Source organism: Mercurialis annua, linkage group LG6, assembly GCF_937616625.2.
Source record: "Mercurialis annua linkage group LG6, ddMerAnnu1.2, whole genome shotgun sequence".
NCBI lineage: Eukaryota > Viridiplantae > Streptophyta > Magnoliopsida > Malpighiales > Euphorbiaceae > Mercurialis > Mercurialis annua.
The window spans coordinates 12,440,923-12,459,389 of record NC_065575.1 but is presented as its reverse complement, the minus strand read 5'-3'; the positions used below and the strand labels follow the sequence as shown (position 1 = coordinate 12,459,389).

The following is an 18,467-nucleotide window of genomic DNA, read 5'->3' as shown; positions in this document are numbered from 1 at the left end:
AGAGTATTGTTGGAGAGGATTTGCACACCAAATTGGCAATTTGGTGTGCTGTTGGAGATAGCCTAACATAGCTTACATCATATCATACTAAAATATTTTAAATCCGAAACATGTTTCGCTCTTAATTTGCTATTATTAAGTGGTAGCTCAAGTGGTATAAGCGCTAAGCAGAAAATTGCTAGGTCGTGGGTTCGATTCCTCCCACAAGCACTCCCCCTTCCCAAATTATCAAAAAAAAAAGTTATCATAATAACCTCGTTATTACACATCATATTATGCAATACACTCACAATAGATCTCAAATCCATATGAAAAACTTAAAATAATTAATAACTGGAAATAAATACTAAAAATAATATAGAAATGCATAAACTGGCATGAAAGTAGTACATAAATATTTAAAAGACTATTTAAAAGTAGTAATTAAATTGGAAAAACGTGTAAATTAATCCTATAGTTTTCCCTACATAGAATATGAGCCTTGGTGGTTGAAAGAGCTCGGAGAATTAACATTTTTTTAATGGAAAAATATCTTAAGAAGGTATTGAAAACAGCAATAACAAAATTCCCAGTTCTGTTTGTTTTTTCCCTTCAAACATATGTGACCATTATGAACATTGAGCAAGATATTTATACATAAATATTCGAATTTGTGTTTCAAAAAACCTCATAAGAATAAAAACAAATTCGATTAGCTGGTTTTCAACATGAAGTATTAAATAATTGAAGAAGAGAAGGTTACATGAAAGAAGAAGATAAGAAAATCAGTCCCTTTCATTCACTCATTTTTATTTTATCTTCTTCCACTTCAAAAATCCACACTCAATAACACAATGGCTGCTTTGCCATTCTCTACAGCTCAATCAAACTCCAAATTCATTACATTTTTCAATTACAGAACCACACATTCAAACCTTTTCTTTGTTACAATCCCGCGTTACAGTCACTCGAGAAGTAGAACAAACCTGTCTGTAAACAACATTGCCAGTTATTCAAGGCAGGAATTACAGGACACATTCGTTCCGGACTCCGCCTCGATTGCTTCGAGCATCAAATACCATGCAGAATACACTCCATCTTCCTCTCCGCAACATTTTGAGCTCCCTAAAGCATATGTGGCCACTGCAGAGAGTGTTCGAGATTCGCTTATTATTAACTGGAATGCTACGTACGCCTACTACTCCAAGATGAATGTTAAACAGGCATATTATCTCTCAATGGAATTCCTACAGGTTAGTTATGGAATTATGTTTCTACCATCAAGTTTGATCACTACTGCAATCAAATAAACTTACTGTTATTTTCATATTGTTGCAGGGAAGAGCATTGCTAAATGCAATTGGTAACTTGGAGCTCACAGGGGCATATGCAGAGGCCTTGAAAATGCTTGGTCATAATTTAGAGGATATTGCTAGACAGGTCAGATTATATATTTCCTAGGTAGTACAGACACTTCATACATGTTCCGTTCCACAAACTGTTACATTTCGGACACGAAACTTCATTATACAGAGAAAACATTAAAATAACACTGTTTCGCTGTAAAATGTCTTGTTTTATGGTCCGATATAGGCATTGTATTAGATTAATTAATGAAAGATTCTGCGTATATTGCGTTTATATTAGTTTAAAATCTGCAATATTAAAATGGGCAGGAGCCAGATGCTGCACTTGGAAATGGAGGCCTAGGGAGGCTAGCATCCTGCTTTCTTGATTCTTTGGCAACACTAAATTACCCTGCATGGGGTTATGGACTTAGATACAGATATGGTTTATTCAAACAGCTTATTACTAAAGATGGTCAGGAGGAAGTTGCAGAAAGTTGGCTGGAGGTACACTATAATGCTTCAATACAATCTTTGACTGACAAGAACTCTCAACTAAACTGCTTTGATGCATGATTAAGAAGCACTCATCTATCTTAACTGATTGAACATTTCATGGCAGATGGGTAATCCTTGGGAAATTGTAAGAAATGATGTGTCATATCCTGTGAAATTCTATGGGAAAGTTATTCTAAAGCCAGATGGAAGTAAAGAATGGACTGGAGGAGAAAATATAACGGCGTTTGCGTATGATGTCCCAATTCCAGGATATAAAACAAAGACTACAATTAACCTTCGGTTATGGTCCACCAGAGTTTCGCCTCAGGAATTTGATTTAAATGCTTTGAATGCTGGAGATCATGCCAAAGCATATGCTGCCCTAAAGAATGCTGAGAAGGTCTGGTAATTCCAGTACTAGTTAGTCAAAGTGTTGGAATATGCCTAGAATTCTGTTAATTTTGCATGTACAAACACTGATAACTAAGTAGTGGTTTTTGCTGTTGCTTTGTTGTGATCAGATTTGCTATGTGTTATACCCTGGAGATGAATCAGTAGAAGGCAAGACACTGAGGCTGAAGCAACAATATACTCTGTGCTCTGCATCTCTACAGGATATAATTACTCACTTCGAGAGAAGATCTGGGGAACCTGTTAACTGGGAAAGTTTTCCTGATAAAGTTGCAGTACAAATGAATGATACACACCCAACTCTTTGCGTACCTGAACTGATTAGAATTTTGATGGATGTAAAGGGGTTGAGTTGGAATGAAGCTTGGAATATTACTAGAAGGTATAATATGATTGTTATTGCAATGAATTAGTTGCATGCAGGAAATGATATTGTTTCTGCTTCTGCGGTTTTATGCATGCCAGAACTGTCGCTTACACGAACCACACTGTCCTACCTGAGGCTCTGGAAAAATGGAGTTTGGACTTACTTCAGGAACTTCTTCCACGACATATAGAGATCATTAAGAAGATAGATGAGGAGGTAAGATTGTGAAACCATCACTGTTGAGATTTTCAGACTCAGTCCTGTAATATCAGAATTTGTTGTGCCATCAACGCAGTTCTAATGTCATCTATTAGACATGTTAAACAGCTGATTCATACCATAATTGCGGAGTATGGCATGGAGAATCTTGACTTGTTGGAACAAAAGCTGAAGGAAATGAGAATTCTTGATAATATTGAGTTGCCAGACTCGGTTGCTCAACTGCTAGTTAAATCAGATGAAAGTCCTGCTGTTGAATCAGTAGTAGAAGATGTTGAATCTGAAGATTCTGATAAAGAAACTAAATCAACTGCCGAAGAGGAAGAAGAGAAAAATGATGTGAAATTTGAGGTAGATCCAGCGCAGCCAAAGATCATCCGAATGGCAAATCTATGTGTTGTTGGTGGACATGCAGTAAATGGTGTAGCTGAGATTCATAGTGAAATAGTGAAAAATGAAGTTTTCAATGACTTTTATAAGGTAATGACTAATATAATGCCTTCTTATATTGATATTTGCAAATGTCAGAGGGATTTTGTTTCAATAACATCCATAGTCTTTTTGTGCAGTTATGGCCCGAGAAGTTTCAGAATAAAACGAATGGAGTAACACCGAGGAGATGGATTCGCTTTTGCAATCCAGATCTGAGTAACATCCTAACCAAATGGATTGGAACAGATGACTGGGTGCTAAACACTGAGAAACTCAAGACCCTAACAAAGGTAGTGTTAAAACAATTGAATTGCCATTATTACCAACTATGCATGAATCACATTTTTAACAGATACAAACATATATCGTTTCACACAGTTTGCAGATAATGAAGGTCTCCAAACTGAATGGAGGGAAGCAAAAAGAACGAACAAGAAGAAGGTTGCCGCTTTCCTCAAGGAAAAAACGGGGTACACTGTCAATCCAGATGCAATGTTTGATGTACAGGTATCTAGGACTTGGTTCCTTTCTTAAAAAAATATTGACATCTTAAGCGCGTTCACGAATAATATTCTGTCTGTTTACCAGATTAAGCGCATCCACGAATACAAGAGGCAGTTGTTGAACATACTGGGAATTGTTTACAGATACAAGAAGATGAAAGAAATGAGTAGTGAGGAAAGAAAAGAAAAATTTGTTCCCAGAGTGTGTATATTTGGAGGCAAAGCATTTGCAACATATGTTCAAGCCAAGAGGATTGTGAAATTTATAACAGATGTAGGAGCTACTGTTAACCATGATCCAGAGATAGGTGATCTTCTAAAGGTAACATATGCATATACATTTATATTCATCATCAATTAATTTGTTAATTTCATCTCTTTAATTTGTTGTTTTGGTTCTTATTATTATAGGTTGTGTTTGTTCCTGATTACAATGTCAGTGTTGCAGAAGTACTAATTCCTGGAAGTGAGCTTTCGCAGCATATCAGGTATCTAGTTTTAAATCTGCAATATGATCAGCTTAATTTAGAGGGTTATTTGCATATTAAATCATGACCCTTAGCGTTTGTAGCAATTTAAGCACATAGTTTAAAATGTTAATATGCTATAAAATGCCAATTTTTAAAAGGATGAGATATGTGATATAACGTTTTAAACAATGTGTTTAAATCGCTACAAACACAAAAGGTTAGGATTTAATAGCAAATAACCGTAATTTATATTACATTCTTTACATATTGAAATTGATCGGCAAACATTGTTAAACTGGTAAATTAGTACTGCTGGAATGGAGGCAAGTGGAACAAGCAACATGAAGTTTGCAATGAACGGTTGCCTAATTATTGGAACCTTAGATGGTGCAAATGTTGAAATCAGAGAAGAGGTTGGAGAAGATAACTTTTTTCTATTTGGTGCCAAGGCTCATGAAATTGCTGGCCTTAGAAAGGAAAGAGCAGAGGGAAAGGTTAAACCCGCACATTATATCTTAATTTCGTTCCACGAAAAAGTGCAAATTAGCTCAAATGCATGCACATTTTCTTATCTTACGTGCAGTTTGTGCCCGATCCGCGATTTGAAGAAGTGAAGGCATTTGTTAAAAGTGGTGTTTTCGGTCCGTATAATTACGAAGAACTGATGGGATCTTTGGAAGGAAACGAAGGGTATGGCAGGGCGGATTATTTCCTAGTTGGGAAAGACTTTCCTAGTTACTTAGAATGCCAAGAGATGGTTGATGAGGCTTATAAAGATCAGAAAGTGAGTCTTTATTATATGATTAAACAAACATGGCATTAAGTTTTTATTCTTTTTCATAGATGCAACATTTATATATACTAATATGTAGATTCAGTGATCGTCGGAAACGTATAATTTATTTATTTTTATTGATTGGAGCAGAGATGGACAAGAATGTCGATCTTGAACACGGCCGGATCGTTCAAGTTCAGCAGTGACAGAACAATTCATGAATATGCAAAAGACATATGGAAGATTGATCCTCTTATTCTGCCTTGAATTGGCCTGTGTATGCGACATGCATGGAAGAGGTGCAAATGCAACATTAAATTCCTATATATTAGTTCATGTGTAAAATGTAATATTCAAATACATATTTTTTTATTACTTTTGAGCACAATTATTTTAATAAATTGTACTTTTAAGTAAATTTAACCACATTGTTATTAGATTTTCAAATCCTCCAGCTGCATGCCAAAAGGTAGTAATCAATTCACATTTTCGTTTGGTAATATTTTGTTGAAAACTAATTAAACTTTTAAAGTAGAAGAACTCCATAACAAAATTGCCGATAGAGTTATTGTCAATTGTTAAATTTTAGTAATTAACAACTCGAATAGTTCAGAACAACAACAATAAAAACTGAACCATTGAAGATATGAATATTTACTCTCTTAGTGAGCAAATTAGCTAATAAACGAGTTACTTTTTGTTTTTCTTTATTCATAATAAGGATTTACTTTTTGTATAGATTTAACTATTAATTCACTTTATATAATCAAAATGAATCTATGGGATAGAATAGTCATGATAGAGACTCCACTGAATTGATTGGTTTAAATAATCCAGTAATTATAATTAATAAATATGATTCTGAAATAGAAGATTGCTTTTTCATAAAGACTAGCATACACCCCTATGAACCATTGTAGATTTGAATATTTAAAGGGTATCTTTCCTTATTACAGTTAATATCTTAATTGCAAAAAATGAAAATTCATTACATTTAGCATAATTTGTTATTACAGCACAAATTTTAAAATCTGATAAAATTAATCACCAACTTTTATTTAAAAAAAATTCAAACACAAACAAATTGTTGATATAACTGTTAGAACGGTGTACATTCTAGTGTCCAGCCTTTTCCAACAAAAATAATTCAGTGGTTCAATTTGCCTAAACATTATCAAGTATTAAAATTCATGTTTTATAGTAAGTAACGCTAAAGTTTACGATTCAGCTTAATTTGCATTTAACTCTTATTTTTACAATTTTTGAATTTAGAATTTGAGTTAATCATTTTTGAACTGAATTGAAATGGGCCTAACATTCACTTCAAAATTTGAAATAAGTCCTTTCATTCGAGTTGCTTTCGATCCCATCTCCTCAAATGTCACATTGACATGAATATGGGAACTCACCCTACACCCTAAAGTCTCTTTATGGAATAAAAAGAAATGTGATTAACGGGCCTAACAACTTTTTAATTGGAATAAATACAACAACTTTAATTTATTTTTGATACATTATGATCGTAGCTACTCCAAAATACCAATCAGCAGTGCCAAATTTATAAAAAAATTTATAAAATGGACAAAGACTGTACTAAGTTTGTAAATTCTGTAGAATCTGGCCTATATTGATTTTTTAAATAAATAAAATTGACAATAAATCTATTAAAATAGACAATGTTATATGAATTTCAAAGCGTAAAATATAGATTTTTAAACTCTATATTCATTAAAGATTCAAAAGTTTTTAGATATACTCTATTTTTTAATCAAATCAGTTCCTGATTGATAATATTATTTTTTTTTATTTTGAAAAAGATAAAAAGTAATTACTATTAGACTATTAGTATAATAGTATTAGTCCCACTCTAATTATTTTTTCTTGTTTGATGTTAGATGGATTAAACAATATAGTTTATTCATTCATTTCTTGTTTTTGGTTCTAAGTTAGGTACGACTCCATTTAAAAAATTTCCACTCCAGGCAAGCATGCAGAAAGTGAAGTCAATGGTAAAGTGTGATTAAATGATTGTAATCCTCTTTTGCAAACAGTTTCACAATTTTAGGCTTTGGGCATTTTTAAATTTGTATAATACTTTTAACTTTTTGGCTTAATTACTTAAAAAACCTTCACCTTTAATCTTTATTTCATTTATATCCTGACCTAGGAAAAATGACACATATACTATCGATGCTGTCTTTTTGTTTCACCTCTACCTTCGAGGTATTAAATTGACCTTTTTTCTATTGAAAAAAAGTGTAAAATAATCCTTCATTTTCAACATATATTCTAATTACAAGTTAATTTTATTAACTATACCAAAACACCTTCATCTTTAAAAAAATTCACCTCATGCTTTTTACTTAATTTATATTAATTATTAATAATTTAAAAAATTTAAAACCGTTAAAAAATTGAAAACATAATTCAATTCCGACCTACCACCATACTCCGATTTAAAAACCCGCTATTCAACAAAACAAAATAAATTAAAAAAAATTCAATTATCGGACGACCGCCGGAAGGAGGTTGTTCCTCCTTCACGGAAGGAGGACCTCCTAAAAGAGGAACAGATCTGTTCCTCCTTCCATGGAAGGAGAAACAAATTTTCCTCCTTCCGTGGAAGAAGGACGGCGGCGGCGGTTTTAAAAAATTCCGGCGGCGGGTTTCAAAAATTCGGGTGGCGGAAGAAGTCGGATGGCGGTTCGATGTTTTTTTTTAAATAAAAAAATTAATGAAATTTTAGGACTTATTTAAACGTTTTAAAGATGAAGGATTTGTTTGTATTCTTATAAATTGAAAAAAGTATGAAATAATCTTTATATTTAGTTGTTTTGAATAAATCATCTTATTTTTGAATTTTGGGGTAGAAGTGAAACAAAAAGACAACGTCAATAGTATATGTGTTATTTTTCCTAGGTCAGGGTATAAACGAAATAAAGATTAAAGGTGGAGGTTTTTTTAAGTAATTAAGCCTAACCTTTTATTATGTAACTTATTGTTAGCAAAAATGCCAACTCGTAATAAAGTGGACTTTAAGTCCGGGTTGTCGAACCCACAAGGATGAGAGGTTTAAAGTGAGCGAAATCGATCTTGAAATTCAATTCGGAAAGCAAAGAGTAGTTGGATTTTTAATTAATAACAACGGAACTAAAATTAAGCAATCACTGATTAGACTAAGAAGCAATTTAAGAATTAAACAACTAATTGATTAAAGGATTAAAAACAATAATTAAAAGCGCCTAAGGGTTGCTAATCATGCCAACGAGATTCCTAGGTAATAGGTCGGGTATACGGGTATTGGTTCGGGTCGAGCCATTCTAAGGTATCTAAATCCGCTCTCTCGAGCCGGAAGTTGACGAACCGACAATTGATTAATGAGTCGAAATCCAAATCACTCTCGCACAATTGGATGTCGACTACAACAATCAATCCGATTAATCCGCAAACTCAAACAACCGCTAATTCCCTAAATCACTCTCGCGCATTTAGGTCTTAAGCTTATGCTTAACTAGGTCTATTCAATTAGCTTAACTCTCGTCCTCACTAATCAAACACAAATCATCAATTAAGGAGCTAACTTAATCCAAGCATTAAGATCATTAAACACAACAAAACCCTAACCCATACAACCCTAACCAATCATCTAACAACCATACATAGCAATCATAAACAACCCCTAGACTAGGAGTTTAGCTACTCATGATTAAAGTAAAAACAACAACTAAGCAATAGTAAATCAACATAATAAAAGTGAGAAAGCTTACCTCAAATAACAATGAAGAACAATAAAGTATGAACAAGATAATGAAGATTCAATAACTAAGCTTGTATTAAATATGAATTCAAAACCCAAAATCTGGAAATAAAAGCTTCAAATCCTTAACAATGGAGGAATCTCCAAGAACAAGTCACACAAAACTAAGAGAATAATTGCTAGAGTAATAATTGTTGCTACCAAAAAGAGGCTTACCCTAAAATGTGACATAAGGTGTCCTAATATAGTAAAGCCCAAAAAAGGAAATAAAAAACATCCTATTACAAGCTTGTTTGTCCAAAAGTGGAAGTGGGCCAAGAGAGCACAAGACCCAAAACTGATTTGAAATGCTGAATTCTGGCCCTTCTCGATCGAGAAGCTTCATTAAAGTCAGCTTCTCGATCGAGAAGCTTGATGTCCAAAAACTCTGCCGATTTTTGCTCTTCTTCTCGATCGAGAAGCAAGGTGTAATTGTGCTTCTCGATCGAGACCATGCAGGAGAAGGGCTTCTTTGATCTTTACTTCACCCCTCGCTTCAATCCATCTCTCGACTTCCACATATCATCGATTCTTTGCTCTTTTGGACTCAAAACCCTTCACATACGCTCCGTTTATCCTGAAACACTAAAACACGTAATAAGCGATATAATCACTCGAAACATGCAACAAAAGTATACAAAGCGATGCGAAAGAGACTCGTAATATAGGAGTATTTTACTCCTATCAAACCTCCTCACACTAAACCTTGCTTGTCCTCAAGCAAGAAATGCATTAAACCACAACTAACTTAGTGACATTGGCAAGGTTGAACACACATCAATACTCATACTCCTATTACCAAATTGTACAAATGCAAATGTCTAATGTCAACAACTATAATCAATGCAAACAAATGAGCAATGCAATTTGTAATGACATAATGCGAAGGCAAAGAGAACACAATTGCATTAATTTAACATTAATCTTGGACACTCAAGCTATCACCATCGTTTACGGGACATGCAATTATTTGGTTAAGCAACAATGTAGGGCAAGTCATGGCAATAATCAAACATAAACAATTGAACCTAGGCATCAAAATCCTCACTAGGTATCACTCTAACACACAAGTGTTTAGATAAGAAAATTAAGCACACAAACACGGAATTCCCATAGGTTTGCTCATAGTCCTAAACTCCACTACTTAACTCGGTGATCAACAATTATCTCATGGGCTTGCACGGGTTGTAACGTGGCCAAGGTCGGGGTAGATCAAAGTTGATACTTTAGGCTAAAACTTGACTTGAAACTAGTTAAAACATTAATAAGAACTTGGGCTAGCTTGGACTTTTTACATTTTTGAACTCTTTTTGAACGCTTAACTCAATCTCATGCCTTTATTTTTTTTTTTTTTCTATCTTTCTCTTTTTGGATTTTTCTTTCCCTTGCATATTTTTATATTTTTTTTTTCTTAGGCACTAATTTCACTTTTAGTTCAAGTTCACTCTTCTTTATGTTCATCAAGCTATTACCCTCTCCTCCTCACACTAGTTGTCAAGTCAAGTTGGGTGAATGAAAGTGGAAGATTGAGAATGGGATTGTGTTGTTAACATGGTAATATCAACAAAGGTCTAAGCTCAAAATTGGCTATCTAAAGGTTAAAGGTAGGCTTTTTAAGCGGTCTCTAGAATGGTTACACCTAATGCCATAGTCATTTAATTATCAATCACTCAACAATGCAATTTTGAATGGACACCGAGCAAATTCTAGGAATTCCGGACAAGGCAACACTCACAAAGACAAGTAGGCTCGAAATAACTCAATATGAAAAATGTGGTGTTATGCCTATTGTTCAATCCCTATGTTTTCATGCCAATTATGCCCAAATTATGCCACACAAATTTTTCACAATTTCGCACATCATGCAACCGTATTAAGTTTAAACCATCACATCCAAAGATTAATAACTAAAGATCAATTTAAACACTATCCCTTCACACATGTCATATCGAATTACATCCATTAAGCAAGCATTTAAGCATAGTTGTTAAATCTAAACAAATGCATTATGGCAATAAGGCACAAGAGATAATACTCATTGATATGGTTCAACACGTTGCCAAGTGACTAATTCTCATTTTCGATTCATTTCACATGCTTAGTACAAGAGCTTTAGTGGAGGCGACACAACAACCTAACTAAACTCTAGCAACTAAAATTAACAAAAATAAAACACAACATAAAGCAATAAAAGATAGAAACGAGATACAATTTCACTACCCTCCTCAAACTATTTCTAGCTTAGTCCCTTAAGCAAGAAATAAAATAAAACAAGAAATTGTAAGAGATAGGGTTAGAAAATGCAAATCTCGCTAGTCGAACGCCGGGGGTTCGGGGGATGGAGTAGGTGACGGGTAGTGGGGCCCTCCTTGGGCATTGAAGTATGCTTGCAATTTTTCCGCTTCCCTTCTTTGCCTATGACGGAGCCGCTTCATTTCATATCTAGTTTCGTTCCAAATTTTCCTTTGCTCCGCCATAAATTGGCGTTGTTCATCCTCAAAGCTACTTCCCCCATGTGAGCTAGTGGCCCATGGTTGGCCCCATTGGGCCCCTTCGTCTTGAACTTCCGGTTCCTCCGGTGCTTTCTCTCTTCTTCTTACCGGCTCCTTTTCTCTTCTAGGTGCCGGTTGTTCTTGATCAAGCTCTTGATCACCCTCCTCGTCATGCTCTTCTTCTCCACCTTGACCTCCAAATTCCGCTTGTCTCGCCGCTTCTTGCCCGTGCGCCTTTAGCCATGGGCCTCTTTTGAAATAGGGAACAACATGCCCTTTGTGAACATACCCGGCCTTGTCAAGATGCTTGATATCAATGGAGCGAGACGGTATCGGTGTGAGTCCTTCGAACTTCTCATTGGGGACGCCAAATTCTTTGGCTATTCGGGTGACCAACCATCCAAAACCGAGCTTTGTGCCCGCCTCCGGAACATCGAGAAAAGTGGTAATTAGGCTGTTGGCAACGTCAATCCGATAATCGGCCACCTCGGGATGCATCATAGCATTCAACATCACAACCTCGGTTTCCCCCACCTTGTTGTACTCGTGACGCCCCCCAAAAGTATGGCCAAGCCATTTCACCGCCACCACAAGAGCGGTGTCCTTGATGTCGTTCACCTTGGCCGTCTTCGCTTGATAGCCCTCCAAATCCGATACTTCTTTCCACACCCCTTTGTAGTCAAATTGCCTCGGGTTGGTGCGCAATCCATCCGCCTTCATTCCGTGCTTCCTTTTTAGAGCGGATACTCCTAATTCGTATTCCACTCCAAACAACCTTACGATTAACGAATTAGAGTACCCTTCCTCTTTTTTAAGACTTGTGAAAAACTCCCAAGTCAATTCCTCATACCCTACCTCCGGCGCTTTAGCGAGTGTGAGCACACCCAACGGCTCCAAGTATTGCTCCACTTCTTCGATTAACCCCAAACGGCCCATATCTTCCCAATTAATTTGATAGGGAATGGCGAATTTTTGGCTCTTCAATTCTAGGAAACGCTTGCCTTCCTCGTCGGAGCGGATCTCGAAGGGTGCTTCATATTTCCTTGTGAGGGAACCCGGTGTGTTGGGTCCCACAACTGATGCACCGGAGGCGGTCTTCTTCTTTCCTCAGAGAGGTCTCGGAACGGGGGCGGATGCGGTGGCGGCGGACTTTCCTTTGCTTGCCCTTGAGGTTCCAGCCATGATAACTATAGGCAAAAGGGTGGGTAAATATGTGTTTAGGTTGAAGTTTGGTGGTGGTTTAGGTGGTGATAGGGGGTGGCCGAATTTTTGCTTGAAGAGAGAAGAAGTTATGGTGTTTTGCTTGAAATGGAAAAGATGAAGGAAGAAGATGAAGTGTTGGGTTTTTTTAAAGATAGAAATTCAACTTTGAATTTTGAATATTCCTTGAAAATGACATTCCCTTTCTTGTGCTTTGTGTTTGATGTATCGAAGGGCCTAGAATGACCCACCTCACACCCCCATGTGCAAATGTTGGACCTAGGGAAGACAAAATTGGCAAAAAATTCGAAATTCAAATTCAGATTCTTCATGCTTCTCGATCGAGAAGCACCATTTAAACTGGCTTCTCGATCGAGAAGCTCCTTGAAGGAATTCCCTGCCAATTTTCCCTTCTCTTCTCGATCGAGAAGCATAGGCAAAAATGGCTTCTCGATCGAGAAGCTCCTTGAAGGAATTCCCTGCCAATTTTCCCTTCTCTTCTCGATCGAGAAGCATAGGCAAAAATGGCTTCTCGATCGAGAAGCCCCTGATTTCTGCACAACTTCTTTCAAAACTTCATTAAGTCTTGTCCAATGCTTCCCAACTCAAATGAGCTCCGTGCTTTTCTATTTTCTACACATCAACAACATGAACACCCCGGCATTAAAGAGAACAAAAGATATAAACAAAACTAAACTAATTCAAAAATGAAAATTTCTCAAAGTAAATAACTAAAACGAAAGAAATAAGTGAAGAGAAAGAAAATCTAACCGCTAGGGAATGCCTCCCAAGTGCGCTTGTTTTAAGTCAAAAGCTCGACCGTTCTTGCTTGTAGAACTCATGAGGCGGGGTCGAGATAACATTGTTCCCCCTTTTGATCCGTTAAAGGCCCCAAGTAAGGCTTGCAACGGTGTCCGTTGACCTTAAACGTTTCATCTCCTTGATTCTCCAACTCAATGGCACCATGATTCGCCACACTCCGAATCTTAAATGGTCCACTCCATCGGGACTTAAGCTTTCCCGGAAACAATCTTAACCTCGAATTATACACCAATACATACGTTCCAACTTCGAAAGTTTTAGGGGAAATGTGGGCATCGTGCCACCGCTTGGTCTTCTCCTTGTAAAGCTTCGCATTCTCATATGCCAAGAACCGGAATTCCTCCAATTCATTCAATTGCAACAAGCGTTTTTCCCCCGCCGCTTTTAGATCAAAATTCAACTTTTTAATCGCCCAATAGGCCCGGTGCTCTAATTCCAAGGGTAGATGACATGCTTTCCCATACACAATGCGATAAGGGGTCATACCTAATGGCGTTTTGAATGCCGTGCGATATGCCCATAATGCATCGTCAAGCTTCAAACTCCAATCCTTGCGAGTCCCATTCACCGTCTTCTCCAATATCCGCTTCAACTCCCGGTTAGAGACCTCAACTTGCCCACTTGTTTGCGGATGATAGGGGGTAGCAACCCGGTGATACACATTGTACTTTTTCATTAATGCATCGAATTGCCGGTTGCAAAAATGAGATCCACCGTCGCTAATAATAACTCGTGGGGTGCCGAACCGATTCATCAACCTCTTGATGAACTTCAAAACTACCTTGGCGTCATTGGTAGGTAGAGCTTCCGCTTCCACCCATTTCGATACATAACATACGCCAACTAAAATATATAAGTTCCCATGCGACATCGGAAAAGGACCCATGAAGTCAATCCCCCAAACATCGAAGATCTCTACTTCTTGCACGGAAGTCAACGGCATCTCATCCCTTTTAGAAATGTTCCCAACCCGTTGGCACCTATCACAATGGCTCACAAAGTCCTTAGCATCACGGAATAAGGTAGGCCAAAAGAATCCGCTCTCCAACACCTTGGCGGCGGTCCTCGCCACTCCATAATGACCGGCGTAATCGGATGTATGACAAGCCTCCAAGATGGGCATCATTTCCTTCAAAGCGACACAACGCCGCAACATTCCGTCTCCACACTCCTTAAACAAATACGGCTCATCCCAAAGAAACCTCTTAGCATCGGAAAGGAACTTCTTCCTTTGATGGTGCGTCAAATCCGGAGGCATTACCTTAGATGAAAGGAAGTTAGCAATGTCGGCATACCATGGAGTTTCCATTTCCCGGATCACCATAAGCGTTTCGTCCGGAAACCACTCGTTGATTTCCATACCGAGAGGAATTGGCTCCGGATTTTCGAATCTTGACAAATGGTCCGCCACCACATTCTCCGTGCCCTTTTTATCCCGAATCTCGATGTCGAATTCTTGCATTAGGAGGATCCATCGGATTAGTCTTGGCTTGGCATCTTGCTTGGTAAAGAGGTATTTCAAAGCGGCATGGTCGGTGTAGATGATACACTTGGACCCAAGCAAGTATTGCCGAAATTTATCCAAAGCAAAAACTACCGCCAACATTTCCTTTTCGGTAGTGGTGTAGTTGAGTTGGGCCCCCGCCATTGTCCGGCTTGCATAATAGATCACATGCACTTTCTTGTCCTTCCGTTGACCCAATACACATCCCAAGGCTTGATCGCTTGCATCACACATAAGCTCAAAAGGCAAGTTCCAATCCGGAGATGAAATAATAGGAGCGGTCACAAGGGCCTCCTTCAATTTCTCAAAAGCCTCTTGACACTCCTTGGTGAACTCAAATGGGGCATCCTTTACTAGCAAACTCGTTAATGGCCTCGCAATGGATGAGAAATCCTTGATGAACCGGCGATAGAAACCCGCATGGCCCAAAAATGCCCGGACTCCTTTAACCGTCACCGGAGCCACCAACTTCTCTATAACCTCCGTCTTTGCCCTATCTACCTCAATACCCGCTTCCGAGATTCTATGCCCGAGCACAATTCCCTCTTCTACCATGAAATGGCATTTCTCCCAATTAAGCACCAAGTTGGTCTCCTCACACCGTGCTAGAACACGCTCAAGATTTGCCAAACAACCATCAAACGAGTCACCAAAAACGGAAAAATCGTCCATGAATACCTCCATTATATCTTCCACCATATCATTGAATATCGAGGTCATGCATCTTTGAAATGTGGCGGGTGCGTTGCATAAACCGAAGGGCATTCGTCGGTACGCAAAGGTACCATAGGGACATGTGAACGTTGTTTTCTCTTGGTCATCCGGAAAGATCAAGATTTGGTTGTAGCCGGAATATCCATCGAGAAAGCAATAGTACTTGTGACCCGCCACCCTTTCAAGCATTTGATCGATGAATGGTAGCGGGTAGTGGTCCTTCCGAGTCTCCGCGTTCAACCTTCGATAGTCAATACAAACTCTCCACCCGGTAACCGTTCGTGTAGAGATTTGTTCCCCTTTCTCGTTCTCCACTACCGTCATTCCTCCCTTCTTAGGTACACATTGAACCGGACTAACCCAACCACTATCGGAGATCGGATAAATGATCCCGGCATCTAGAAGCTTTACTATTTCCTTGTGCACAACCTCCTTCATATTAGGGTTCAATCTTCTTTGCCTTTGAGTACAATTCTTGGCTTCATCCTCAAGGTGGATCTTGTGCATCACCACTTGAGGACTTATGCCTCGAATGTCGGAAATTTGCCACCCCATGGCTAACACATGCTCTTTCACTACTTGCACAACCCTCTTCTCTTGTTCCGTAGAAAGCTTGTTGGAGATGATTATCGGTAAAGTTTCATTCTCCCCCACAAAAGTATACCGGAGATGAGCCGGAAGTGGCTTCATTTCAACAATTGGTGGTAACTCGGAGGATGGAGGAGTCACACCGTCGTTCTTGCTCAAATTCTCCGGCTTAGGTTCATCATCTTCGGTGTATGCATCACTAAGATCATCGGAATGGAAGACAACCTTTGAAACTTGCGTCATCTTCCCCCTTTCTGAGCTTCTCGATCGAGAAGTGGACTGGGAGTTGCTTCTCGATCGAGAAGCTCTTGGTTGGAAAACTCTGCCAATTTCACCTCTTCTTCTCGATCGAGAAGCAAGGTGTAATTGTGCTTCTCGATCGAGAAGCTCCTGGGCATAGGTGAAATTGTCAAATTTTTCCAACGTTCCCCGGTTGAATGCTTCCACGTTTTCCTCGACTTGATCCCTCACAACTTCATCTACCAAATCAACCCTCATGCACTCTTCTTCCTCGATGGTACTCCTCATTGCTTTCTTCATATCGAACTCAACCGTTTCCTCATCGATTCGCAAGGTCAATTTCCCACCATGGACATCAATCAAAGCTCTCCCGGTGTTCATAAAGGGCCGCCCTAAGATCATTGGGCATTCCTTATCCACCGCATAATCCAAAATCACAAAATCAACCGGGAATATGAACTTATCCACTTTCACAAGCACATCCTCAACAATCCCATACGGCCTCTTCAATGAGTGATCCGCTAGTTGGAGTACCATCGAGGTGCTCTTCACGGTTTGATCTCCACATAATTCCCTGAAAAGAGTTAGAGGCATAAGATTAATGCTAGCACCAAGATCACATAAGCAATTTATAGAACTCATAGTGCCAATAGTGCAAGGTATAGAAAAACTCCCTGGGTCCTTCAACTTAGCCGGTAGATCATTCAAAATGATTGAGCTACAAACTTCCGGAATGGGAACCGTTGCACCACTATCCCAACTCCGTTTGTTGGTAATGATATCCTTCAAGAATTTGGCATATTGCGGCATCTCTCGGAGTGCATCCGCCAAGCTAAGGTTAATTTGCAATTTCTTGAAAATCTCAAGGAACTTATGAAACTTTTCGTTCCCTTGAGCTTTCCTTAACCGGCTTGGAAACGGAACCGGTGGTACAAACGGTGGTGGCGGTGGCGGTCTCACATATGGCTCTTCAACCTCAATAGCCACCTCCTCACGCTCCTTTGGTATTTCTTGGCTTGAGCTTGCTATATCAATCACAATTTGGGGTTCATCTTCCTCCACAACATGCTTCTTCCCATTTGCTTTCTCAAGGTTTCTCCCACTTCGGAGCTCTACCGCCTTAACATGTTCTCTAGGATTATTTTCCGTCGTGGATGGCAACCCTCCTTGAGTTCTACCTTGAAGTGAGATAGCCATTTGAGAAATTTGAGTTTCCAAATGGTGAATAGTGGAAGCTTGGTTCTTCTCCCTTTGCTCCATTTTTTCTAATTTCTCAAGCACCTTGGCAAACACATTTCCCTCATCCGTATTCCGTGGTTGTTGAAAACCGGGAGGATGTTGTGGCCTACCACCGTAATTGTTCCCATGGTTTGGGTTTCCTTGATAGTGACCTTGTTGTTGTGGAGGCCTATTATTGCTTTGAAAGCTTGAACCCGCTTGATTAGACCCTTGAGCATTGCCTTGCCCCTCTTGATTTCTCCACCCGAAGTTTGGATGATTCCTCCACCCGGGATTGTAGGTGTTGGAATAAGGATCATTTGCTTGTCTTTGACCCCCGACATAGTTTACTTGCTCACTCAAAGCTTGCCCCGTAACTAGACATTCTCCCCCCGAATGGTTGAAATCACCACAAAACTCACATCCGACTTGAACATAAGCCACCGGAGCATTTCTAGGCGCAACTTGTTTTTTCAAAGCATCCAATTGTGCTTGGAGTGAAGCATTCTTTTCCTTGATGGCCTCCATCTCTCTAACTTGGTCAAGCGTCATTACCGACTTTTGACTAGCCGGTGCCCTTCTTTCCGTGGGCCCCCATGTGCTACTAACCATGGCCAACTTTTCTACCAACTCAAGAGCCTCTTCATACGTCTTTTGCATCAAAGACCCCCCCGAAGCCGCATCAATAGTGGCTCTAGTGGTGACATTCGTTGCATCATAGAAAATTTGAATCACATGCTCCTTGTTAAGCTTATGATGGGGAACACTCCTTTGTAAATCCTTAAAACGCTCCCAAGCTTCATAGAGCGACTCCCCGTCGAATTGCACAAACTCAAGAATGTCTTTGGTTAGCTTTGTCGTCTTGCCATGTGGAAAGTACTTGTTAAGGAAAG

The 18,467-nt window shown here is 38.8% G+C and overlaps 1 protein-coding gene across 1 annotated transcript; it reads left to right on the top strand.

Moving 5' to 3' along the window:
- The first annotated feature begins 674 nt into the window (after window positions 1-674).
- LOC126687393 (alpha-1,4 glucan phosphorylase L-2 isozyme, chloroplastic/amyloplastic-like) lies at window positions 675-5,447 on the top strand. Its single transcript, XM_050381945.2, has 14 exons — window positions 675-1,232; window positions 1,318-1,419; window positions 1,656-1,832; window positions 1,948-2,223; window positions 2,345-2,616; window positions 2,700-2,817; window positions 2,929-3,300; window positions 3,390-3,542; window positions 3,631-3,759; window positions 3,841-4,077; window positions 4,167-4,243; window positions 4,533-4,719; window positions 4,809-5,009; window positions 5,151-5,447. The coding sequence occupies exons 1-14, from the start codon at window positions 834-836 to the stop codon at window positions 5,265-5,267; spliced, it is 2,817 nt and encodes a 938-aa protein (XP_050237902.1). The 5' UTR covers window positions 675-833; the 3' UTR covers window positions 5,268-5,447.
- Window positions 5,448-18,467: the final 13,020 nt, after the last annotated feature.